The sequence below is a fragment of the Pygoscelis adeliae genome, unplaced genomic scaffold, assembly GCF_000699105.1.
Source record: "Pygoscelis adeliae isolate BGI_AS28 unplaced genomic scaffold, ASM69910v1 Scaffold116, whole genome shotgun sequence".
Taxonomy (NCBI): domain Eukaryota; kingdom Metazoa; phylum Chordata; class Aves; order Sphenisciformes; family Spheniscidae; genus Pygoscelis; species Pygoscelis adeliae.
Genome location: NW_008825080.1, coordinates 1,298,705 through 1,324,194, shown reverse-complemented (window position 1 = coordinate 1,324,194; position 25,490 = coordinate 1,298,705). Strand labels below are relative to the sequence as shown.

General features: G+C 41.3%; 2 protein-coding genes across 2 annotated transcripts in view; one reads left to right on the top strand and one right to left on the bottom strand.

Moving 5' to 3' along the window:
* SETD9 (SET domain containing 9) overlaps positions 1-8,151 on the top strand; it is a 10,885-nt gene extending 2,734 nt beyond the window's left edge. The window contains exons 2-6 of the mRNA XM_009326946.1: positions 743-1,107; positions 2,875-2,998; positions 4,203-4,318; positions 5,563-5,668; positions 7,767-8,151. Coding sequence (XP_009325221.1) covers positions 743-1,107; positions 2,875-2,998; positions 4,203-4,318; positions 5,563-5,668; positions 7,767-7,854 — 799 coding nt within the window. The 3' untranslated portion in view covers positions 7,855-8,151. The remainder of the gene's footprint in view (positions 1-742; positions 1,108-2,874; positions 2,999-4,202; positions 4,319-5,562; positions 5,669-7,766) is intronic.
* A 6,162-nt stretch (positions 8,152-14,313) lies between these two features.
* MIER3 (mesoderm induction early response 1, family member 3) overlaps positions 14,314-25,490 on the bottom strand; it is a 22,517-nt gene continuing 11,340 nt past the window's right edge. Inside the window, exons 8-12 of the mRNA XM_009326927.1 lie at positions 25,033-25,114; positions 20,678-20,772; positions 18,658-18,785; positions 18,323-18,468; positions 14,314-18,240 (exon numbers count right to left, since the gene is read on the bottom strand). Of these exons, the coding sequence (XP_009325202.1) occupies positions 17,783-18,240; positions 18,323-18,468; positions 18,658-18,785; positions 20,678-20,772; positions 25,033-25,114 (909 nt within the window). The 3' untranslated portion in view covers positions 14,314-17,782. The remainder of the gene's footprint in view (positions 18,241-18,322; positions 18,469-18,657; positions 18,786-20,677; positions 20,773-25,032; positions 25,115-25,490) is intronic.

The following is a 25,490-nucleotide window of genomic DNA, read 5'->3' as shown; positions in this document are numbered from 1 at the left end:
CCGCCCCCTCTGCCCTCCGGCGGGGTGAGGTGGCGGCAGCCGGTGGCGCCTGGTGGCGTTCCCGCGGGGGTTTCCGGCCTCCAGTAGCTGCTGGAGCTGGGTGAGCGCTCCGCTCTGGGGCGGGGAGCTCCCGTGGCCGAGAGCCCGCTCCCCGCTTCTCGGGAGCGATCGGGGGTGCCGCGGGCGCGAACGCGGTTTTCTCGCTGGGCGGTGGCTGCTTTGCCGAAGCGGTTCCGCCTTGTGTGCCGCGTCGCTGGCCTCAGACTCTAATTCTTGGGTACGTTAAAGCGGTATGTGACGTTAAAACGAGACATAGGTAAGTTTTGCTCTTTTTTCGGTAAGATGTGTCTGCCCTCTTTTTAAAGGTAAAAATAATAGTGCTTGAATTTAAATGAGTACGACATTGTTGTAAGTAGCATAAATTAAAATCTTCCTAGTTGGCATAATATTTGTCCTCACCTCATTTACAGTGTAATGAGCTATATATATATTTTTATATAGTTTGATAATCACATATATTTGAGTTTTGGTATGTTTGTCACTAAGAGCTCGGGGTTTAACCTACTTGCCTTGCTGTAAATACACAGATGATGGTTTTGTAGTGGGATAGGTATGAAAGAATATTCCTTAGAGTTTGGGTTTGCTTGAAACAACAGTGCATATAAGTTGCTGCTGTAAAATGGCTCATCTGTATTTTATTTAGGAAAAATGTAATCTTAAAATATTTTTTTTTTCTTTACAGGACCCTCCGATACGTTCCAGAAAGCTCCCAAGACAAAATTATCTCTGATGAAGATGTCTTCGAAACACTACTGAAAATATTTAAAGCTCTGTTCATAAATGACTTCAGTAGACAAGCACATATTTTGGCCTTATTTCCAGAAATCAAATGTAAATATCTGGAATTACTGACTGTTGAGCAGAAGCGATCAAAAGTAAATTCTGGCGACCATCAGAGTCAACCTGTGTTTAGTCCGGAGGAAGTTCTGTTTAGTACACTAGGGTTCAGTGTTACTCGAGACCGAAGTTCCCTGGTGTCTGCTGGAACTGGAGTCTTTGTTACCAAAGGTTTTGTACCGAAGGGGATGGTTGTATCTATGTATCCTGGTAATGGAATGTTCTTTTTTCTCATTAAGTTAGATGTGATTTCTAACCATCTAATTACAGAATGCCAAAGTTCTACACTAATTTTTATTTTACGAGGTTTATTTCTGTCTTTCCTTAACAAAATCACAAGTTATGGTGAATGAGAATATTTCTGTGTAAACTGACTAGAGTTCTTTTGGAAATGGGGGGGGGGGGGGGGGGGGGGGGTTAATTTTGTTTATTAAAAAAACTTTCAGTACTCAAAGTCTGATTTTTCAGCTGCTAGAAAAGTTTTTCCAGATTCTTTAAACACAAATGCATGGGAGCAATTTCACGTAGATGAACAATACAGTTTAATTCTTTGGGGTTTCTGTTTTGGATAAGGATCTGAAACATGAGGTTTTGAGATCTCTGCACAGATCAGCAGACAGGACTATGAACATTTCCAAAGCACAAAAATACAAATCGGAGAATGAAAATAAAACCTTTATTTGGCGGAACTCTCTTCCATAAAGCATGTTTGGAAAATCAGCACTTCTCTGTTCCTCCTCCTCGTTTCTTGGAACTGTATTTGCCTACATTTCTTAAAAATATTTGTAATTCTGTCAGTATGGCCAACCTAGGACAGCTCCGCTGAAATGCTCTGGACTTGTTTCTGTTTCATCTGTCAAGAGAATCATCCCCTGCATGCAGTCTCTAGCTTGTGCCAGCATTGCAGGATCGGGACCAGTCCAAGCATCGGGCAGTGGAGCATGTTTTGCCATGCAAAGCAGGGGTGTGGCCATTACCATTGACTGGTAAACTGACTAACTGTCAAACAACAGTCACAGGGAATGAGCCTGCCACCTTGCAGCTCGCTTCAAATTCCAGGCACATACTAAATGTGAGTGTAGGCTCGTTGAGAGTCCCCTCTATCAGCTCATCTAGCAAAACAAGAGGATGAGCTGTTGAAATGCCTGCCTTTTTCAGGGGTATGGAGGAACCTGGAGGGCCGCTGGCTGGGGAAGGGACCCTGTGGAAAGAGCAGGTCAGTGCTCTCCTGCCTGTTGTCTGGCAGTGAGTGCAGCCTGCCGGCGGGGCCTTGGCCTAGCTCCTCGTGAGATTGCAATGAAGGATTTCTGCAGAGGGTTGCTGAAGTTCTGGTGGGTGTGAGGAATGCAGGACTGCAATGTCATGAAAAATTGCAAGCCAGTCTGCTGTGACTTCTCTGTGCTGGGAGTCCAGGGCAGGTTAAATCCTGTCCACGGATTTGGGAAGCAGTCTGCTGAAATGATTTGTCTGATCCTGGTTTGGCATTTTCCCTCTCCTGTACCAAACAAAATCTCTGATCAGGGTGGTGGAGGGAGGTGTTTCAGGTTCTTTGCTGTCTGTGTGTGTGCTTTTCAGAGGGTCCTGACACAGTAGTAACAAAACAGCTAAATATCTTCAGCTGCGCTTTCCTGAACGAACATCACGAGACGTTTTCCTCTCTGAAGCAGGCCAGTTGGCTGTGATGCTTTATCTACCTCTCACACGGATGCTGGACACAGGCCTTCTCTTTAATGATTTCCTTCAATGGCTTCTCTCTTTGGAATATCTCGGCTCGTGTAGATTTTTTTTTGCATCCCACACAGATGTGTCTAAAAGCTTGTAGGTTTACAAGTGTTAATGTCATTAACAGAGAGAGGAGTTCTCCTACCCCCTCTGTCTCCTTTGAGTTTCTGTGTTGAGGGGACTGGATGATATCGTAAGCCCATTCTGACAGTTAACTTATTTTCTTCTGAAATAATCATCTCTGTCTTGCAACAGGTACAGTATACAGAAAGCATGAGCCCATCTTTTTCCAGTCCCTTGGCAATCCCTTTATTTTTAGGTGCATAGATGGCGTCCTTATTGATGGGAACGATAAAGGACTATCAAGATCTGTGTACAGGTAAGCAGTCAAAAGAAATAGGGGATTGACACTCAATGGATTTAAAACAGCGGGTTCCCTGTTACCTTACCCTAAATTGAGTTACATTTGAATATCATCCACCTATGTGTATCTCGTAATGCAAACAACACAAGGGTAAGAGCTGCTGGATGTGATCTGTTATGTACTTGTTGTGCCTTCATCTGTAACGCCAATGAGATGCATTTTCATGTACAGAGACTGTTTCCTGTAAAGAAAGTAGTTTTAATAGGAGCAGGTTGTAGCAGAAAATAGTTTAAAATGCTTCTGAGCTGTTATTCAAATCTGCTTAGTGGATTAAAAAAAAAAAAGCCTTTATATGGACTTCCTAATGCCAAAAGGGTGAATCTGGTAACCCCGGCTCTGGTCTACAGATGAGCACTTAAGAAGGGAGCAGTAACTCCTGTTGTTGTTGTTGTTGTTGTTATTACTATTATCTCAAATTGGAAGGGACCCATAAGGATCATCGAGTCCAACTCCCTGCTCCTCGCAGGACTACCTAAAAATAAACCACATGACCAAGAGCGTCATCCAGATGCTCCTTGAACTCTGACAGGCTTGGTGCCGTGACCACTTCCCTGGGGAGCCTGTTCCAGTGACTGACCACCCTCTCGGTGAAGACCCTTTTCCTAAAAATGCAATCTGAACTTCCCCTGACACAGCTAGCCTGGCCTGTTTTAGCTTACCTTAAAATATAATTTGCAGCAATTTGTGTTTAAATATGACACGAAAAAATAAAATTAGTAACAAACAAGATGATCCAAAATAATACCTAATTTGAATACTAGTACCTACTAGTACCAGATTTTAATTCCGGGAATGAGTTTGAAGTTGTTATTGTAATGAGCCTTCACATCTTCAGAGATGAACAAGATGTGTTGACACTTCTGTAGTGGTAGCGTTTGATCTTGATTTCTGGAATTGCATGTGGTGGTTTTGTGCGGGTTCTTCCACCAGAGTCTGAAACACACCACGCGCTAGTGGGAGGTTTAAATGTACTTTTTAAAGTATCATCAAGGTGTTGGTCCGTGCACACACACCCTCACCCCAGTGTTGTCCTGTCTCCCAGGTGGGTTGGACAGCTGTAACTTTACCCAGCGACTGTGGCCATTTCTACAGGAGGAAGTACAGGCAACCTGTTAAGTGCAGGAGCAGTGATTCACATTAATGCTGTCGGTCATTTCAGGTCTTGCAGCAGGAGAGATCAACTTGGCCCATTTCAAATGAGTGACGAGAGCTGGCTTACAGCTGCCCTGCAAAACCCACTGGCGGTGGGACAGTATGTCAACAACTGCTCACATGGTAAGTTGCCAGGTAAACTTTCCAGGCTTAAATTTGTCTTTATGGATATAAATTATTTTGGAGGTGACACAGAGAACCAGATACCGATCTTGGGGCACAATAGTGCTGTTTAAAACAAGGTAAGCGCTTACGGGATAAGGAGTTTCTGAGGCTTTTTGTGACAGCTGGGTGTTAGAATCCCCTGCGCAGCAACGCTTCAAATACACTTGTGCTTTTCTCACTGACTCCCCCCAGTTCCCCAGTCTCCCTCCTGGTATGTAGAATGAAAGGCACACATCCCAAAATGTGAGGTGGTGGGAAAGGGTACCTGGCAAAGGACCGCTGGGCTGAGGCAGTACACAGAGTTGCAGATAAAGTTCCCCAGAATGGTTCCAGCAGGCTTCATGAGAAAACCGTACGTGCAGTGACATGTACAGTAAGATTCTATCACTGCTCAGTTCGAACGATAATACTTTTTTTAGACTTCCTTATGTTTATGCACAAAATCTAGAAACTTGGTATGATCTAGCTGTTGGACATGAAGAGAGGAACTATTTATTTATTCTGTCTTGCACGGTGTGTGTTGGTGTTAAGGTTTGGTGGAATAAATAACTCGTGGGAATGGTGGTGAGGTACAGAAAGTTGAGTTGCTGCCATACCTAGCTTCTAAGTGGCTTTCAGAGCCTGCATTACACTAAAGAAACCCTGCCTCCAAGTAGCGTCCAGAAAGGTTGCTGGAGTAGCGAACCAAGTATTGACTGGCATGGAGACAGAGGGCTGTCCTATGAAACTCTTTCTTCCAGGTCCAATGTCCATGTAAAGAAAATTCCCTTCTTCCTGCTGGACGGATGGTGATTTTCTCCCTGGCTGTATTTATGACGTATTTTGCCACCAGGAAAATTTTTTTTCGCTATTTTTTTTTTTAACTGTAAAAGCAAATGTTGTACATTAACAACATTTAGCAATGCTGGAAGCTACCCCTGGCGCTATGCAAGTTGTGCCCCTTCATACACGTGTCGATAATCAGGTCATCCTGCTTAATGCAATAAGGATGAATTAAAGCGCCTGTAGTTGGTTGTGTATCTCCTGTGTAAATTCAAAATAGGACTTCAGAGGAATGTAGTAGCTCCCAACAGAGGCACGGTTTTTGTGCTTGATGAAGCATCTGGTACTTTTGCAGCAGTACATTTGATATTCATACACATCTCTAAATCCTATCTAAGATTTTCTCAGTATCAAGAGACTTTTTTTTTTCTTATTTCTAGAAAAAGCAGCCAACGTGTGTTATCAGGAGTTTGACGTGCCGGGATATTTTCCAGTAGAACTGAAACAGTATCTTCCAAACATCGTCTACAGCCATGACATAGAGAGGTCAGCAGCGAATCAAAGAGCTTATAGATTTGTATGATACAAAGCATACTGTATGTGTAAAAAAGACAAACTTGGTTGCAGAACGATACTGTTCCAAATGAAGATGAGTTACCCAAAAGCGTGCACCTGTATGGAAGAGCTAGCTCTTTGAATAGACTAATTCTGAGTGATTTACGAGACTATTTCTTTTTGTTCCTTTTTCCACATCTTCGCAAATGAGATCAGCATAGTTCTGAAGACACAGTTTTACAAGCAGTGGTTACATGGTAGTGTGATTCTTCTGAATCCCGTAAAGCACTAGTTACATTTTGCTCGTATTACAGTACTGAGGTTTTTCAGTATGTATTTTAAATGTAGTTAGCAATGCTTAACCAATCAAAGCCCTTTTAAGGTAGCTGAGATTTAGGCTTCTTACTCTCCTGGTCTCCATGTGAGGAATGGAGAGGAATTCCTCTATGAGGAATAAGCAGATGAACTTGCAAGAAGAAACCTAAAATTAATTTGTATTGAGACAAGTGAAATACTATGCAGTATAAAGGCATGTGACTTTTAGTTACACTACACAATTACAACATCCTCATTATGACCTGAAAATCCACCTCTTTTAGAAATTAAAACACTTAGAAACCTTTCTCAGATTTTTGTTTGCAAATGTGGGAAAAGTGACAATTAGATGAATATGTACAAGGAGCAATATGGACAACAAGGACAGACAATATATCTGGAAATGAGTGTCCTGCACTGGGATATAGTCACGAGTAACTTTGAAGCTGTGAGAAACTTAAGTTGTAATGTTGGTCCTGAATTTAACACACCAAAGAAATTGCGCTTCTGGTCCCGTTGCTACCTTCAGGAACCAAGTAATCCTCTTCATCTAGAGGATGTATAAGGATTTTAGAGCAGATCATCTAGACTTCTAATGTAATTCTGGAGCTATTTTAAAACTCTGAAATTTGGTTGGAGAAAGTTATGGTGCATATTGGAAAAACGGCTTTTCTGGTTAAACTTGGACTTTGTTGAGGCAAGGTTAAAGATGCACTTGTAATCTGCAGGTAAATAAGTAAATGCTAATAAAAGAAGTGGTAAGACTGAACTTTCCGGAAGCCTGGATGCTGTATTTGAAGTGTGAATGCGCAGTGAGCAGAGCTAAACTATGGGACTGTTTCAGGAAGGGGGAATTTTACTCTCTTCCTTCGAATCTGTCCAAGAAAATAGTCTTCAGTCACCAGATCTCCCAGCGTACAGTCACTAGACAAAAGATCCCATCTGCTTCTAGCTGCTTGTTTTGATACTGATATTTACAGTGCTGACAACATAGGTAATCTGGTTTCTAAATCTTTTGCTGTCTTGGTACTTGTTTACCTTTTTGTTTTTGTTGTTTGATTTGTTTCAAAATGGCCTCAATTTGAAGACTAAATTTCTTAGAAATGGGGACTGTTTGGGTTGGTGCTGTTCTTCACTTTCACGTTCATCAGCGTCAGAAGAATGTGCTCTCCCTCCTAGAACAGATACTTCAGCTTTAGGGCATGGTCATTTACTTAAAGAAAGTTTAGGGGGGTGGGTTCCTAAATCTGTCTGTAAGAGAACTGTTTGCCAGCCACTGATTTCAGCTTGGGGTTTATGGAGAATTCACCCATCATGGTAGACTGCAGCAGGTCTCTGATGCAGTTCAGAGCTGTCTTTCTGGATGTTGTTCGGCTGAGAGTGGGTTTAGCCAACCTAGCACCTGTGGGTGGGCCTGTCTAGAGGAAGGATTTCTGCTCCGTGAACTTTGCTGTAGCTTCTCCTCCTGTCTGTGTGTCTTTTCCTCTGTCTTCACTAATTCTTTTCATTTCTGAATAATTGTGTGAGTGGAAACATTATATGCATACCCACACAGGCTGTGCTGGTTTTGGTAATTATATTGGTTTTACTTATACTTGCTATCTATATTTCAGTGTTGTTTTTTCAGGCTCCTTGGCCTGCATTATGCGTACTACTCCCAAAAGTAATCTAGACAGGAGCCGTTGTTTTAGCTCCTTGCTGTGAAGAATTAAAAAAAAATCGAAGGCAAGTATACTTGTTCACTTCCGCATGTTTTGCTTTTCCTTTTTTTCAGCCGCCCGAGGTGTGTAGTGCTTGTCACTCTCAGAGACATCAAGCAAGGAGAAGAACTTTTTTCTAATTACTACACTGTTGTCAGCTGAATTAATAGATTCAAGACTGAAGAAATCTATGTCATTAAAATACTTACTCTGTGTGTACGTCAAGCTTCATGAGCATTTTAACATAACGGAGGGCTGTAGCTTTACCATTTAGAAAGCAAGCAGCAGGCTTGTATTTCCCTGAAAATACTCCACATTTGATGCAGAGGTGAAGGTTTAACCATTCACATCGTTAGGTTGTCAGCTGTCCACTGTTGTTGATATTACTGCTTATTGGCGTTCAGCTGTCCATACAATAGCTCATAAAATAAAAACCTAAGTTCTGGACACGTCATTTAATCTTCTGGTTTGCACAGTTGTCTGACTATTTTGCCATTTCACTTCTCGTGCTTACAATGGACACAACGTGTAAAAATGAATTCCCTCTCGTGAACTAGTCCTTGGGTAATCCTCGTAGTTCACAGCAATTACTAGTTCTTGTTCTGGTTTTCTTGGAGTTGGTCCCTTTGGTATCTGCTCCCGTTTAGAAAGTATTTCAGTGTAGCCAGTTGTCCAGGTCTTTTACGAAGCCAGTTTTGGAGCAGTGCCAATAGGCACTTCGGATGTGCCCGCACGGTGCGCTGTCACCAAGAGGCCAGGTTGACCCACTGGCTTCAGCTATGCCTGTCCTGGGGGCGGAGGAAAGATGATATGTATCTTGAAGCCCTGTCCAATCCTACTTTCAGTGGTTCAGTGAGAGTTTCCTGGCATGTGGCAACTTTCATAGCTTTTATTCTCAAAGAGAGAGAACTTCATGTTGCAGTGTAGCTGGAGGAAATAATGCCAACCAAGGGTGCTGTGTATTTTTTTTAATGAGTTACTGGCATAAACAGAGCCAGCCATTCCCACGTTAATTCTTGCTGCTGTCTGCAAAGTGCCTTCGGAAAGTAAACATGAGACAGCTTGTCAGTCTTCTGGTCTGGCTAAACAGCTTGGGGAAAGAAGAATCATCCCAGTATTTACTGCAGAAGTCCAAGCAAGCCTCCCAATGAATTTGTGGTTGGCATAAGCTCGTGAAAATGGGGGAGGCGGGAAACCATGTGCTCTAATGAATCTGGTAGTGGTTGGGGCAGCCAGGGTACCCTGCTTAGCTGCAGAAGCATCCAGTCTCCTTTTCAGGATGCAAAGCTTTTCGGTGTCTGTGTTACCTGGTCTCCTTCCAAGCCTGAACCTTGTCTTTCATATTCATCTGGAAGTCCTTCTCAGCCAGAGAAGGCTGGCTTTTTCAGGAGGATTTAAATAGCAGAGCTATGAGATAGTGGCCTGTGGCTCAGCACGGGTTGTACACGTTTTATGAAGATGCGGGGGACAACTTCTAGTGACAGTCCATCTGTCTTGACTGCGGGGTAACAGATGAGAGCAGGCGGTGATCTCCAGTCTACTGAAGAGGACGCTCATCCTCCTCACTCTGAGGATCCCTTCTCTCCTGAGCTGGGCCTTCTCCCCAGCTCTCTGGGAGGAGGTTATTGGGCATCTCTTGATCTCTGAAGAGGAGGCTGGTTGTCGGGGCGCCTGCAGTGTTGCTTAGCGCAGCAGGTCAGGGTTTATGGGTAGGTGGGGAATACTAGTCTCAGCATGTTTTCAAACCTCAGAAAAGGCAGGTGCTGTTCACGTTCTCCAGGCAGGGAGAACATGCTGTCATGTGAGGGTGATTACAGCATAGATTACTTCAGCTGTCTCATTATACACCTGTTAATACTTTTTAAATTAACCAGATTTGAAAGCATGCTTCTGTCTGACGGCTGTGAAACTTAGGTTTACGACTCATTTATTGAGAAAGGTTTGCTTTACTGCACTTGCTGCCTCCTGGATGTGAATGCTGCACGGTAGTGGAGGACTGCAGTGCTGAAGTGCAGGTTCCCCATCACTAACAGGGCACGTGGGACTGGCTTCTTGCTGAAATACTGAAACCCGACAGCCTGCTTCAGGGAGTGCTCATACATGAGGGAAAGCAAGACCTGGCCTGCAACTGGCAGCAGCAATTGATTTCTGTCTGCTGGTGGCTACAGAAAGCCTCGTAGTTCAAGGAGGAGGAGGAGGAGGAGGAGGAGGAGGTGCAGTCAGGTGGTACTTCTGAGCCAGAAGCAGCACAACATGGGGACTGAGTAGAAGAAAAGAAAATGGGAGAGCAGAAATAATGGTCCAGTGAAGTGCTACAGCCTACGGAAGGGCTTCAGGTATATCAGACTTTTCCGTGTCGTCTTTAGGCTCCTGTCTCTTCATTGAAGGTGAAAGTCATTCTAATTCGCTGTGTGCCCGTTCATTACCACCAAACTGACACTGCCAGTGCCTGAGAGGAGGATGCATTCTGATGTTACTTCAGACGTAATGTGCAACCTGATAATAACCCAGTAAAATTCTCTATGCAATCTATTTATGGTTTGTTAATAATCATTCATTACAGTAAGTACAATCTCTCTCTTGAAAGATGATTTGCCTAGGTGATTTTGATTGGAATTCCCTAAAAATAGGGACTTACTTGGCTAACTCTGCTTTTATATGCCTGTACACTTAGTGGTAGAAGAAGGAAGGGAAAATCAAACTAAGGTAGTTTCAATTACTGACAGGCCAGATCCGCTAAAAGTCCTTCTCCTAGATGCAGACCTATAGTCTGCACGTGTTAAAGTATGTACTAATCAGGAGAAAATTTGTATGTTTAAATCCATTGCCAGCAGTGATGCGCTGGCGGGGATCCTCAGTGAGGATCACCAACTGTCTTGGGCCTGGCTGGGATGGAGCCAGCTTTCCCTGCAGCAGCCGTCACAGTGCTGTGCTTTGTGGTAGCTAGAAGGGTGCTGGCGTGTTTTGGCTACCGCTGAGCAGTGCTCCCACAGCATCAAGGCTGACCCCCCAACCCCCTTACTCCCAAAGGCCAGCAGGCTGGGAGTAGGAAAGAGGTTGGGAGGGGACATACCCAGAACAGCTGTCCCAAGCTGACCAAAGGGATATTCCATACCGTATGACATCATGCTCAGCAATAAAAGCTAAGAGGAAGGAGGAGGGGAGAGGGCATTTCGTTATTAAGGCGCTTGTCTTCTGGACTAGCCACTATGCATACCGAGGCCCTGCTTCCCAGGCAGTGGCTGGACAGATGGGAAGATGAGATGGGAAGTGAAGAATAAATATTTTTGTTTTCCTTTGCTTCTGCACAGCCTTTGATTTTCCTTTATTAAACTGCCTTTATCTCGACCCATGAGTTCTTTTTCATGTTAATTTCCCCCCCCCGCCCCGTCCAGCTGAGGAGGGGAGTGATAGAGCAGCCTGGTGGGCACCTGGTGTCCAGCCAGGGTCAACCCACCACAACACAAGAGCAAAACCAGGAGTGCATGGGGCAAATGGAAAGGTTCACCACTGCACAGACAGTTTCAGGCTTATTTTTCCTGGATTTGTCTGAACTCCTTACCCCTGTGGTAAATGTTCTGGTAGTGCTGGTGCTGCCAGTGGGGGAGTCCCGTGATTGCAGGCGCCAGAGCACAGCTTGCCAACTTGTGGGGGGTTGAACAGCTAAGAAGCTTAGCAGGTTGGGCTGATACCATGTGCCTCCTCAGCAGGAGCAGGAGGATGGAGCCCTTGACACTACAGTATTGATTCGGAAACACTGAGGGCCAGCTGCTGCTGTTTAGATGGTGAAATCAGATTTTGGAATAAATGAGATATTGCATCAGGAGACACCCAGCTCGTCTCACCAGGCTCTTCTGAAGAGCTCTGCAAAGCTCTGACTTTTGACTTCCTAGCTCAAAAGGCAAAGCTGGTGGTAACAGTCAACTGTAATTCTCCAGGAGGTTAAGTTGTTAACTGGAAACCCTGTTGATTTGGCACTGCAGGAGAACAGAGGTGCTTGAAAGAACAAGAGATGAGCTAACAAACTTTGCAGGGGTGCTGCAGACTCCCAGAAAGAATAAAGAGATGGCCCACAGCAGGAGAGGGATGTATCTGCTGGGGGAAGGAGCTGCAAGGGGTCAGCAGAAGAATCGGAAACTCACTTTAAAAAAGCAATTCTTAATCAAGCTACTGAAGTACTCAGTACTGAATCAAGATTCTGAAGTATCACCAGTGTGATTTAGAGAGGGGGACTCTAGTCCCCTGTAGCCTGTGTCAGCTTTCCCGGTTAGCACACTTGTGTTTGAAATGCCTGTCCACATGGGGAGTCCACCCTGAAGGGCTGGGCTGGGGGGCGGTGGGCGGCAGCTCAGAGCCCCCTCAGGGTTTCGTTCTCAGACCTGTTTTATCCGTCACCACTGCGTGTGGCCATGGAGAGTGTAATCAAGGCAAACCACGTCTCCCTGCTGTGGTGCTTCTGATTTGGAAGGAATGAGTTCGTCAGGCACTGAAAAAAATACACTCTTAAGCTACTGAAGGGTATGTATGTATGCATATATTTTAATATATATGTGTGTGTATATATATTCATACATATACACAGGTGTGTTTCTATACAGGTATACGTGTATCTAAATGGGACTGGTATAGGGGCCACGGCTCCCCTGGCAGCTCCCATGGCACTCTGGTAGGAGGAAAGGGGGAAAGGTGCCAGTGTGCGTAAATGCTGCTGCTCATCCCTCCCTCCTCCCTTGCTCTCAAAGCTACTGTTTCTTCCCGGCCACTGCTCATCAGACCCTACCGTGAGCTGATCTGACTTGCTAAACATGGTGACACCACCACCACAAACCCCAGGCTTTCTTGCTTGTTTTGTTTTCTGCTATTGCAGCAAGCCGAAACAGCTCATAGAAGGGCCAGAGCGAGTGAGCCAGCAGGAAGCCTATAGGTAGTGGCTGCAAGTTGCTAATTTGACTCGCTGGGTCTTATGAACCCATGCTTTAAGACACTTTGATTTTGCGTGTAAAGGTGATGCTGTGCTTACCCGACAGCTCCTCGTTGCCTGTCGGGCTGCTCTGCTCCCTGGCTGCGTTCTCCTTCCCCATGCTAGTTCCGGAGCTCACCTGGCGACACAGAAAACCGAGTCAGTAACTGCAGCAAAAGGGAGCGATGCTCTTCTGCCAAGGTCATGAACTGCGTCAAACCTGTTTGCACAGCAGGCAGACGCGTGCCAGCGCTAAGGCAAAGGAGCGGGTGGGGATAAGCAGCCACACTGCAGGGCAGGGGGAGGCCCTCGACTTCAGCATAGCGGGAAGGCAGCAGGAAAGCATGTTTCTGCGGAGGCATCCTGGCCTCCTCCCGTATCGGAAGGCCAAGATTTGCTGGGAGCTCTAAATTACTTTTCCCTAAAGAGAGGGAAGAGAAATGGAAGAACTAGTAAAAAGTGTTTTAGCAAACTGATCGCTGGGGTTTATGCTTCTAGTCTTTTCTGCCTTGCATTTTGTGGACAAAACAAGGACTCGGGCACCGAACACCCAAGCACCATAAGGAATTCAGGGGCTGCTTATCTTTTTAGTGGCAGAAGCGGATGTGTCCCGAGATTACTTTAATGGAAATGTAAGTAAACTAACTACTGAGTTGGGGGGGCAGAGGTTTACATTATAGATACATACACTAATTAAAACAATTTTTGAGACTCCAGCATTGCAAGGCTAACAACTACATCAAAACAAGAAAGGACTAGATAGGGTCGGTCATTATGGTTTGTTCTAACAACATTGATCTTCATGCTAAACAAGTAGAAAAAGGGAGGCGCAGCTCGTCACCAAAGAGTTTTGGATAGGTATTTTGTCTTGCACCTTGTAGCAACCGTCATTACAAAGACACTTACCTAGCATTTCTTCATCAGGGGAAGCAAAGCTCATTACATTTCTTGGCAAATTACAACTTTTGCTGTTCAGAATTATATCAGCTTGCACTCCTATCTAATTAAAAAGTAAATAATCATTTCTTTACCCAAAGCTTTATTGTGGCAACCACTGCAAAAACAAGCATGCTGGGCCAAGGAAAGCACAGCACTAACTCTGGCCTTTGACAGAATTGGTATGCAAGATCTTAGAAGTAATCGGTGCTTTTCAGGGTCCAAGATTAGTGTTCATTTTCTCGAGGGAAACGACAATCAAGACAAAAAGCATTTCAAACAGTTTAACTTCAGCATTAAGGCCTGAGCCGAGTAAAATTTTTGTATTCACGCCTGTAATCTAGCTTGACATAGGTTTAAGGATTTGGGCAAGTTTTCTTACACCAGAGAACAGGAATGTGTTCCCCACAGCTTGCCATGTAGTTCGAATACTGGGTTATACTGCTGCGATGCGTTGCTCTGAAGCTACGTTTAGGTCCCATCTCAGATTTTGCTATACTTAAGCCATAACGTTCTAACATTTGAGGGAAATCATTACTTACTATTTTAGCTGCATGGCTGCATGCTGCATTTTTCAGTCTTCTCTCTGTAACATTAAATATCGTGGTAGCATGCACTTTAGCGGTACCCGGAGTTCTTAAAATGCATTCAGAGTTACTGCTAAATACTTCTGAAAATGAAGTAGCAAACATACTGCATATGCATGAAAAGCTTTACAAATAAAGAAAGGTTTCCAGACATTTATTTCTGGAACTGTACACCAGGTATTAAAGTACAACAAATACAAAATAATGCTCAAAAAAATCAGTGTTTATGTACAAATATTAAAACCAATGCAACAATAGCGACTTCCTCTTGAACATCTGATACTAAAACATGTTCCGATTGTCACTAGATTTGTTGTTACGCACAGGGTACTTACTTTGAACTGAGAATAACTGGAATCTCTGTTTTATTAGGAGGACTATAACCATTCCTACTGTATTTTACAATTGATAGTATCTTCCTTCTTCTTTCAATGAAAAATAGGAATAAAAAAAATAGTAACCTTGTCATTAATTTATAAATTACTGTATTTAGTTTCCCTGTCTGTAGACAATGTGCTTGTAACGCTGAGCAAATAGTGTCCCTGTTGGTCAGTTTATCCATTAGTTTACATTCAAAGTTGACATATTCACTAGAGACTTTGGTTAAATTAAGTAGTATCACTATGTTCTACTTGATCTGAAGTTTTCCTATATTTTTGACCCTCAGTTTTAAAAATTAAAAACAGGAAACAATTGCACAATTCATTGACCTAATTGTACACAATTTAGTATTCTTCAAACAGTATTGTACATCCTTCAAGTAAATTCAGCAGTTTGACCATGACAAGAGGAAAACTAAACATTTAAAAACCTAGCATGAGAAGATGATGTATGACTAACCAAAGTAAAAGTATTGCTATAATCACAGCACCAGTTACACTTCTAAATGAATCAGCTACCCTCTTCAGGTTCCCTGTACATAAAAAGGATACATTTACCAACACTGCAATTGCCCATTATGGATTTTTTTGGTTTGTTTGTATGAAGAAAAAGTGTGGCAAAGGACAAAGAATTCATCACAGTTTGTTATAAGAATTGTGCTTCACCGTCACAGAACCAAGGCAATGTAGTTTCTTCATATGGTTGCAATTCAGTTATCTTCATGCTGACTTTCAAAACGCAATTCTTTTAATAAACAGTAACAAGTTCTCCATTTAAATGTTTAAACTGAGAGAAAAATAAGTCAGTCCAGCTTTTAAAAGAAAAGTTCAATAAATAGCTATTTTACATGGATAAAGTCATAGTGGTACAAATTTATGAATGTCACATCAAGCATGCACAAAAATGTTACTATACACAGAAGTAGTCAGAAAATATTGAAATAGATATCTAAAAAGATATGAAGAATTTACATATTTACAAAATCTTGCAAATTATTGCCTCATTTTAACAAGGAATTAAAAGTAAACGATACCAGCTAGCTAGCCAACAGGCTACGTAAGATCAGCATTTAAAAATCTATTAGACTAGCTGGAATTCATTTTTCTCTCATATCATTTTCTGAGTTTTGGTCAAAAGTCTTTATTAAATAACTAAAGTGTCCATTCAACTCGCTGACAACCCAAACCTTAGACAAGTCTCTGTCTACATTAAGAGCCCAGCAATGCATAGATAAACTGAATATATTACTGCATCAGCTAATGAGAATGGGCATGTTCATTTAAGTGCAACTGGTATAAGCATTCAGTCATCTTTGTATAATGATTTTTATACAGACCAGCCACTCACTGTAAACCCATAGATAAACTTGAATGTATAACAATGGAGGATTATGGCCAGTATTTTACAAAATTACATAAAATGTGTTGATTCATAAACAAAAGAAACAAGGTACAAAGTTCAGCACAAAACACAGCAACAAGAAGCTGACAACTCGGCTAAAAATGTCAGAGTACAACGCAGGACCAAGGCTACCCGTTATTTACTGTGTACTTACTAAAGTTACATATTTCAGATGTGTAAGTTAAGAACTGATTACAAAATTGTCTCTACTTTTGTCCACTGTGCTAAACTAATTTGTTTTTAATATGGTAAATGTGCTATTGCGTAAACACTTCAAAGCAATCTTCATTACAATGCTGTAAAGAAAACTCCATACGCTGCATCCGAAACTCAAGATGTCAATGCAGTTCACAGTATGCAAAATAAATACCCTCTTCCCTTTCAAATATTAAAGTCACTACTTTCTAATTACTCAGCATAACCTTGAAGCAAGTATTACAAATATCAACAACGCAAACTTAATCACTTGAATAATGAAAACAAATTAGTGGCAATTAAATTTGTAATACAAACAGTGCAAAGAAAAAGTATGGAGGGAAAGGGGTAATCCTACTGAAGTAAGGTTCAGATTCTCATTAAAAAACCCTGCAAGTTGTATGCTACAACACGTTACAAGCCAATGCTATGTTTGGTTTGACTCTCCCACAAGAATTAGAACTAAACGTTTGCAAGACAAACTTCCTGGATGGCTAAATTGCACTCAGTGTTCAAAATAAAAAAATTACTGAAGTTAAATAGTTGCTTTTATGGGAAACATTTTTACTCATCCTTTCCTATTTGACCAAGGTAGTGAAGTGCCATTTTTGAGCCAATGACTTGCCAAAACAAATAAATGCAATCCACACTAAAGAAAAACTTTCAAATATATACTTCAAGGTTCTACTATTCCTATATAAACTAGATAGTCCCTCAAAACTGTAACACTTTGAACTGCAGTGCTCAAAACAATTTAAGATGTCTTCCAAATGTAGACTGTTAGTGGTAAATCCTAAGCTGTGCAGACTGTAGCTTTATACATCAGCTGCCTTAGGAAAGTTAAGGTACACGATTACATTACTCTTCGAAGTCGTGGACAAAACGCATCCGAATACAATATAGCCTAAACTGCATCTGTTTAAGCCAGTAAGTTTAAAGTACACAGACACCTATGGCAGCATCACTACTTCTGTGTAAGGTAGCCATGGCCTATCATTTTGCAACAGCATCGAAGTGTAGGTCTTCACACTTTACTCATGTTAAGTCCCTTGTGCTAGCTTCCACCAAGATGAACTTGCTGTTTTGTAAACTGAAGTGCTCTAGTTTAGTATCACATGAGAGAAGGTTCCATTTAAAAAACATCCTTGTATGTTTGTGCAGTTTAAATTAAAGTAACCCATCCCTGCCTTTATAAGGGAAAAAAAAAAAAAAAATGCTACATTGAGCAGGGATCAGGATCGGTACCTGTAAACATTGTTATTCCACTGCATCCGTTACGGCAAAAGTAACTTAGACTAAAAAGCCACTCCAATCTGTTCAGAACTTCTGTGCTGGTTTTGAAACGGTGGCCTCCGTCTACAGGCTTTAAAAAAAATTGAAGCAGAGCTTAAAGCTGCATCACAGAGTTCTCTTAGTCCCAAACTCTGCCGAACATCCTATGACATTTCCACATTTATGGACTGAAAAAAGAAATTACTCTTGATAAATCAAGATATAGTTCTATACATACAAAGACATCACTGATGTCATAAAGTTCAAACTTCCAGTGAAAGACTAAGCAAACCTGATAGCTCCCATCAAGTTTACTACTACTGCATAAAGTACCCACTGTTTATTTTCTTTTCCACAGTCATTCTGAGTGAAGGGCAGCATGTTGGTGAAGAGTGTGGGTATTGATAAAACCATTTGTCTCATTTGCAGATAGACTGCTGAAGTCAGCCACTGAAACAGCCATTTTGGCACTGGTAATATGGTGTGTGTGGTTCTCAAAGTCCACGCCAAGGTTATTTACAGAGACATCATTCATGAAAGATTCCGGAACAGCAATTCCCATTTTCAACCTCTTCGCAGGCCTTTCTGTCTCCTCACTGCACATGTTCATTGGGTTTAGCTCTGAATGATAAAAGCCAGTCTCAAATAAATTAAAACAATCACTTTCACCATTGCTAGGCAAGTTAAGCAATTCTTCTGTTCCGACAGGCACATGATTTACTGGTGCTCGGGGTAAGCTGTCCATAGGAGGAAAGGCATCATCCAGGCAGTTCACATCTGAAGTGTGGCAGACTGTAGCTACACTATTTGTCAATGCTGGAAAAAAGATGAACACAAACGCAAATGAAACAGTTGTTTGCATATTTGCAACAAAAAGATTTTTTTTTTCTTGATTTACCTGTCAACTCATTGGCAGTGATGGAGTTCAGAATGCTTAGCTGTTGATCAGGAATGGTTTCTGTTCGACTATTAGACGTTAAGGCTGAAGAATGCACTGCTCCACCAAGGGCTTCTGCTTCATCTACCAAACGATCCATGTAGTCCCTAAAAGAATATTGCACCCATAATGTATTATTTAACCAGAAAACAAGGCCTAAAAATGATAATGGATTTAATTTCAGTTGCCATAGCCACTGCAGCGTTACTCTGCAATGACAGAAGGAAAAGAAAAAAAAAAGATTTCTACATTTATGATTCGCAACAGGAAACATAGTCCAAGAACGTTTTACTTACGTAACTCCTGGATGATGGTTATACCTCTTCTTTCCAAATCTTGTTTGCTGAGCAAAGTAATCATAACGTTCTGACTTTTTCCACATGTAATAGAAAGCCACACACTCAGCAACTGTTCTGGTTCTTACCTAAAAGGAGGCAAGAAGAATTGACAGATTAATGCAAAGAGTTATGTTTTGCCATCTCCCCAGTTCCCATATTCCTGCAATATTGTAAGTTCTATTGTTCTAGTATCTGGAAGAAACCAATTAAATTAGGAGACTTCAAAGAGATCTACAGTTTCAAGTAAGTATTAAATTTGTTCTACTCTATGCATTATTGGCTTTTTTAAAACTAGATTGAAACTGTAGCTACATCTGAAGCATTTATGTATATAAATACATGTAACAATTTTTTAAAGTATAAGATAGACTCTCTCTTAAGATGGAAAAAGCTGAGCAAATCAATGACCTAGGAGAAGTGAAGCAGGAAAGACTTTGTGTACTTATTCCTTTTGGGAGAGCCCAGAACTGTGGAGGCTTTGACAACAGATAATCACGACAGCAAATGCTTAAACAACAAAATAAAACTGTAGTCTTGTTGAGAAGGTATAAAGGACTCAAAAGACTCATTTTGATCTACGTTAATTGTTTGTCTCTTTCCCCAAAATGGAGGTTGCTATGTGAAGTCAGATTCTTGGAGAAAAAGCCATTACTTCTACCTATATTCTTATAAACTATATCCATTTTTAGATGCAAAAACATTTCACATCACCACCAGCCCACAGTTCCGGTTTAAGTTTTACAACTAGAATATACAACTCTATCCAGATATAGTCTGGCAGTAAACTACACTTGAGCTTAATCAAACTTACACAAACATCAGAGGCAAATCCAAAATGCCTTGGGTGCAGCAGTAAACCTTGCTAGTTTAGACACAAACGTACCAGGCAGGGGAGGAAATGAACAGATGTCCATATGCTAGTATATAAAGTCCCAGTTAACAATGCTTTGCAGTACAGCGATAAAGAAACATCTCTCGTTAAATTTCTCCATGGACTAAATCTTGTCTAGCTGATACTTTCCGTATACAACTGACATCAGCTTATGCTGGGCCCCAGAACTTTCCCTAAATTTTCTGGCATTTTACCTATGTGGAAAAAACCCCAGTGGATTTCTTAGACAAGTTCTGGTCCATGGTGACAGATACATCAACACACGTACTTTGTTGCATGTTGGAAAAAATATTTTAAAATTATTTCTTTGCATCTCTGATGAATTACTGTTTATTGGTAAGTCCATTTAAAATCTGAACCACCCAAATATTATTTAGGACACGTTAAACCAGGTATTGAGCAGGACTAGCAGACTGGTGTTGAACAGCAATCACAGCCCTATAAAGTTTACCTGAAATACAACAAAACCACCAGACTCCTAAAGAAAAAAACCTTAAGGTGGTATCAAAGCGTAAAGGAGATATACAGAAAATTTGGCAACATCCATACTGTCAACTGTTGCTTTTTGATAAAAAAAAAAAAAAAATCCCTATTCTTCAGGCACAGAGGAGTCAATCAGAAGCAATCCAGGTCAAGATTAGAACTCCTTCATTGGCCAGAAAACAGACTACTGATGGATTTCACTTTTCTGAAAACACAAAGAGCTAAGTCTGTTTCTGTAAAATTACACCTTCCTGGTGACAAAAATAAGTTAAGTAAAGATGCATTTTCCCCTCCCACAGCCATGGTATGGAAATACTGTACTTCTAGGAGAGGCACACATTTAAACTAAATTATAATATAAATGCATAAATGGAAATAATGTCAACATAAGTCAATTTCAGAGATAATACATTGACTCATCTTGCAATGCCTAGCTTTGCCAATGACATCTGAGGAAAAATTAGCACAAAAATGCCAAGCTGGTTTTAATACGTTGCTTCTTATTTCACTCTTCTGCATGGATTCTGACAAATGTATTTCTTTTACAGATTTTCAGCATTCGTCTCATCTACCAATTCTTCCATTTAACTGTAAAATACTAACCTTGTTTTTCTGTATGAGATGAAAGTCTTTTCCATAAATCCGAAGTGCATGTTCAAAGCTTCTGCATTCTTCTTCTGTCCATGCTGTCATCTCTTCTAGACAATTACAAAAGTAGCACGATAAACTTGTTTTCACTCACTAGACTTTTACAAAGAATAAAATATTTGTTGCTAATGGATGAATATCCAAAAGCATTCTAAAAGAAATAATAGTTCATTTATTTAGACCCATGTTCTTTCCTCTACTGTACAGATATCCTACCTGAAATCTAACCTTCTTTATAAAGACTCATAAAAGAGTTTGATTTCTGAAATCTTTCAACCTTGAGGGCGAAGGACATTCAAAAGATTTGTTATTTCTTAACATTTGTCATCAAAAAACCAAGGTTGGATAACATCAGTGAGGTGTCAGTGAGATAATTTTTCTGAATATTCCTTCTCATGTAGGATACAAAGAACAGTGGTTGCTGGAAAAAAGAGTGAAGAAACAACCTGTTGTGATGGATGCCCCTGCTCTACTGAGTGAGCAGTACTTTGATTCAGGCATCACCAACAAGTGGGCCTGACTGAAATCAGCCCTGCTGTGCAAACTGCAAGAACTGTGCTAGGCCGTATCTTCTCAGAACTAAGGAGTCTTAGCTCCTGGTGAGACATGGCCTACAGTACCAGCCCGAGCTGGGACGAGACAAAACTAAAACTGCTACAGCTGCACACCTGCACATACACCAAAGGGGGGGGTTTGACTACAAGTCAGTCACTTTACAAATATTTGTAGCCCCTCTGAGCCCATTGAGCTCTGCTGTACAGCAGCAAGCTGCACAGAGGTGATCTCCCCTTGAGCAGGGAAGGGACACCTCTCAAGGTTACCCTTCAGGGTTGAGACACCCCTCACCCAGCACCTGACGGCCGTAACAAGGTATGTGACATTTCACATTAAGCCTAGAAGTATATTGTATGCTAGCGACATGTATATATATCAAGCTATAGCTTAATTATTAGAAGTGTAGTAAGTAGTAGAGTGTTTGACTGCTGCCTAATTATCAATTAATTATTGTTAAATCAGTGTTTAATTACTGTTCAATTATTGCTTAATTACAATTTGATTACCAATCATCGCTTAATTATCATTTGATCATTTAATCATTAATAAAATCTTTTAGTTAACCCCATAACAATGACTTTTCTTAATAATTCACCTGTGACAAAAATTAGCATAGTCGGCAGGATGGCAGATTCAATCACTGACTACTTACGGAGGCACAGAGGTAACCCTTCACCGAAATTCTCAGATGACTGGGTGCATGAAAAGCAGGATAATTGGAATAAGATAAAAGAACAGTTGAGCCTTGTAAGAGGGAAACTAAAAGATGGTAAAGAGAAGGTAGTAATAATATGCAAGATGCTGAAGAGGTATTTAGGAGCTGCATATCAGTATAAGGAATGTGAAGAACAAGAAATAAGAATGTTACAAGATGAGGTTGAACAAAGAAAGTGAGAAGAAATGATGTTACCTCTGTGAATAGACCAATTGCTTAAACAACTGGGGGAGGAAAAAGAAGAATGCAGGAAGGTAGAGGATAAACTAGAACTCATGACAATTCAGGCCCCCGACACCCCAGATGCTGTAAAAATTCATAAGCTAATCATTTCCCCAGAAGATTGGGATGGAGATATTTGGGAGGAACCCAATGAAGAACTTAACAATGAGAGTGAATTAGATGAATCAGAATTTAAGGTAGCCCCTATTATTAAAACTGAGGTATATGCCAGACCTCAACGGGGCAACCAGAGAAACACCATAAGACCACTCCATGGGACCCCCTTCAACTGGCCAATCTGCACAAAAAATACAGGCAGAAGCCTGGTGAAAGCAAGACTGAGTATCTCTGGCATGTCTCCTTAACTGGAGGAGATTATTAGATCAGGATGCCTTTCGGGGACCAGGAGCGTTCTTGAACGAGGGACCATCCCCTAACACTGAACCACACTCTATTGCCCGCTGAGTAGTGTATTGGGCAGGAGGCATAGACCCTTGGGGTAGAGGGGAGCCCACTGCTATATCAATAAGATCATTAAGTGAACTTTTTACTGCTGTTACAAAAGCAGCCTGCCTTCAGGCTACGAATGACAGGGGTGCACATGGTGATTACCCTATCTCTGCCCCTGTAGACCCAAAGGCATGAAACCACTAATATGGGGAGCCCTGGCTGTTTTAAAATTGTATACCTCATTGCAAAAAGGGATGAAATAAGACAAAACGTAGAACGTAACACTCAGAAGGGTCAGGATGGCCAATCCCACCTCTGACCCATCCCGACCTGGGCAGACTTGATGCATGGCATCCTAAATCATAGTCGAGAAATGGGGTGGGATGAACCGACACCAGCAGGGCTATCCCGAGCTGATGTAGACAGCAGACAGATCTGGCAAGTAAGACAGACTCCCCAGAACTCCTGACACTTTCCCTGATCTCATAAACCCCCTGGTGAGGTAGTGGACCCCCAGGAAAAGGCATAATGAACCGTGGAGGAAAGTCTTAGTGCTAGGCGTACCTCGGGTAGCCATACAGGGCCAATTGACTGGGACTATACTTAGTCTGATCCAGGCTTTTGAAAAACAAGGGATATCAGGGAATCCGGAACAAACCAACCAACCATCTGCTCCTAAAGATCCCACGAATAACCCTTTCAGACTTCTTAAGGAGGAACTGCGAGTCTTTTTTTTTTTTTTTTTAAGATAAAACCTGCAGTTTCTGAAACTGAATTTTAGTTTTACAAACAACAACAAAAAAATCACTAAAAAAGAGTAAGACTTTCAAAACAAAATAGCTCACACTATTTGAGTAGATCAGTTTTGTCTCAAGTATTGTTGCTTATCTTGATTATAGCTTTAGGTCTATATATAATTAAGAAGGGATATTTCAGGCATCTTACATTCATAATGGTGATCCAAAAAGTTTCTGTTCAGTTGACATTTGAAGTCAGTGGGGGGGGGAATAAACACATTTCAAAACATTTCTGGAAGCAGACACTGGAACCAAGACCTTTCTGCTCCCACATGAAGGTGATAATCATTTCACTGCAAGGCCATTTTCTTTCTTTCTCACCCCATTAATTCTGCACTCCTTACTACAGAGTTCTCAAGCTTCAAAGAGAAGAAAACATCCCCATGTAAAGTCTCACTGTTATGAAATTATCTTGGGAGTGGTGGATTTTTAATTCTCATCCTGAGAATAGCAGTAAACTTCAGTGGGTAGAGTAGATCACAGCAAAACGGTTACTCTAAGAGACAGGCGCTGACAGTATTATCATCCTTTGCGATTTTTAGTGAGGGTATAATAAGTCCCATCTGACTTGGGGGAAGAGGGGGGAAGTGTGAGTACTAGTCCTTAGGATAGAATTTTGGTCTCTGAACCACAAATGGGCAGAGGTATTTTTGAATCCCAAAACAGGAATCTAAATCCTAGAGAGGTGTGGGATTTAGGATACAACCCTGCAACTGATCCTTCCCTATTGTTTAGATCTACACAATCTCTTCTTGTACATGACCCTTCTGAAGTACTGCTCTGGTAGTCCTTATTGTCCCCTTCCGCTTTACCTTTGATACTTAGCTTTCACAGCACCTCACTTGAAAACACTCAAGTTCCCTTTGGATCCAGTCCTGAGTAGGGAGTATCTGCCAGAATATCAACTTATACCAGGGCTCATACTCCATTTCTGCTTTATGCAACACATATGTTAAAATACAGGATAAAGAACTGTCTTTGCTAAATGATAAACTCTGATTTTCATTTAAGGGAGTAATAAAGTTAGGGACAAACAAGATGGAAGCTCGTTTTCCACTGTAAACTTGAGCAAAGCTCTCCACACTCTACCAAAGACCTATAGAACTATACGGTAGAACCAGTTTAGGGTTGGCATAGCATAACATTAGCACAGTAGGAAGAGAGTGGGTCTTATTTATATAGCCAGCTATATTCTCCCGATTCTGGTATAAATGTCATCAGATTATATCATGATCTCAAAAAGACGCTGTACTATGGGTGAGAACTGCCTTATGGGAGCAAAATCACTGCTCTCCCCACCCCTCTCCTCAGTCTATGTCATTCTTACAACAACAATGGAGGAAAGAAGGGAAGGTGAAAAGCTGATCCTGGGACCTTTAAACAAGTTGCAAACTTCTCTAGCAGGGTTTTCCAACTGGCCAACAGTCAGATTATGCCTAATCTGCGCTAAAGACATCATAGAAAGGGATGTGCTCATCAATCTGATTCTTACTCAAGGTTTTTCTACACAACTTTTTTTAATTCTTTTTTTTCAAACACACATTTCTGAAAAACCAGGTAAGCTCTCTTACCCTGAGATGCCTTTCCATTTGAGCAGTATCTCTCAATTGCTTCTTTGACGTTATGGCTACTCTTGAGAAGTTCATACAGCGCCTATAAAACAGAAAAAGTCTTTAGAAAGAGTCCAAGTTTGCAAATATCCAATCTAGACTTCTAAAACTGCCTTTCAGTGAACATATCTAATGTAAAAAAAGAGGATTTATCTTTATACGTGATGAAAATTTTAAAATAACAACTACAAGCAAAACAATCCAAAAGCTGAGGCAAGGTTTAATTAAGAAAGTGTAAAACATTATATGCAATTATTAAAAAAGCTGGATTTGTCAACGGCATGGCAATCAGAAACATCACAGATCACAACGCTGCCAAAATTCAAATACTCATAATTTTAAGCATGTGCTTAAAATGACAAATAAGATCCTGACACAAATAACATCTAACTAAAAAAAAATAAAGAAATTGAGTATTG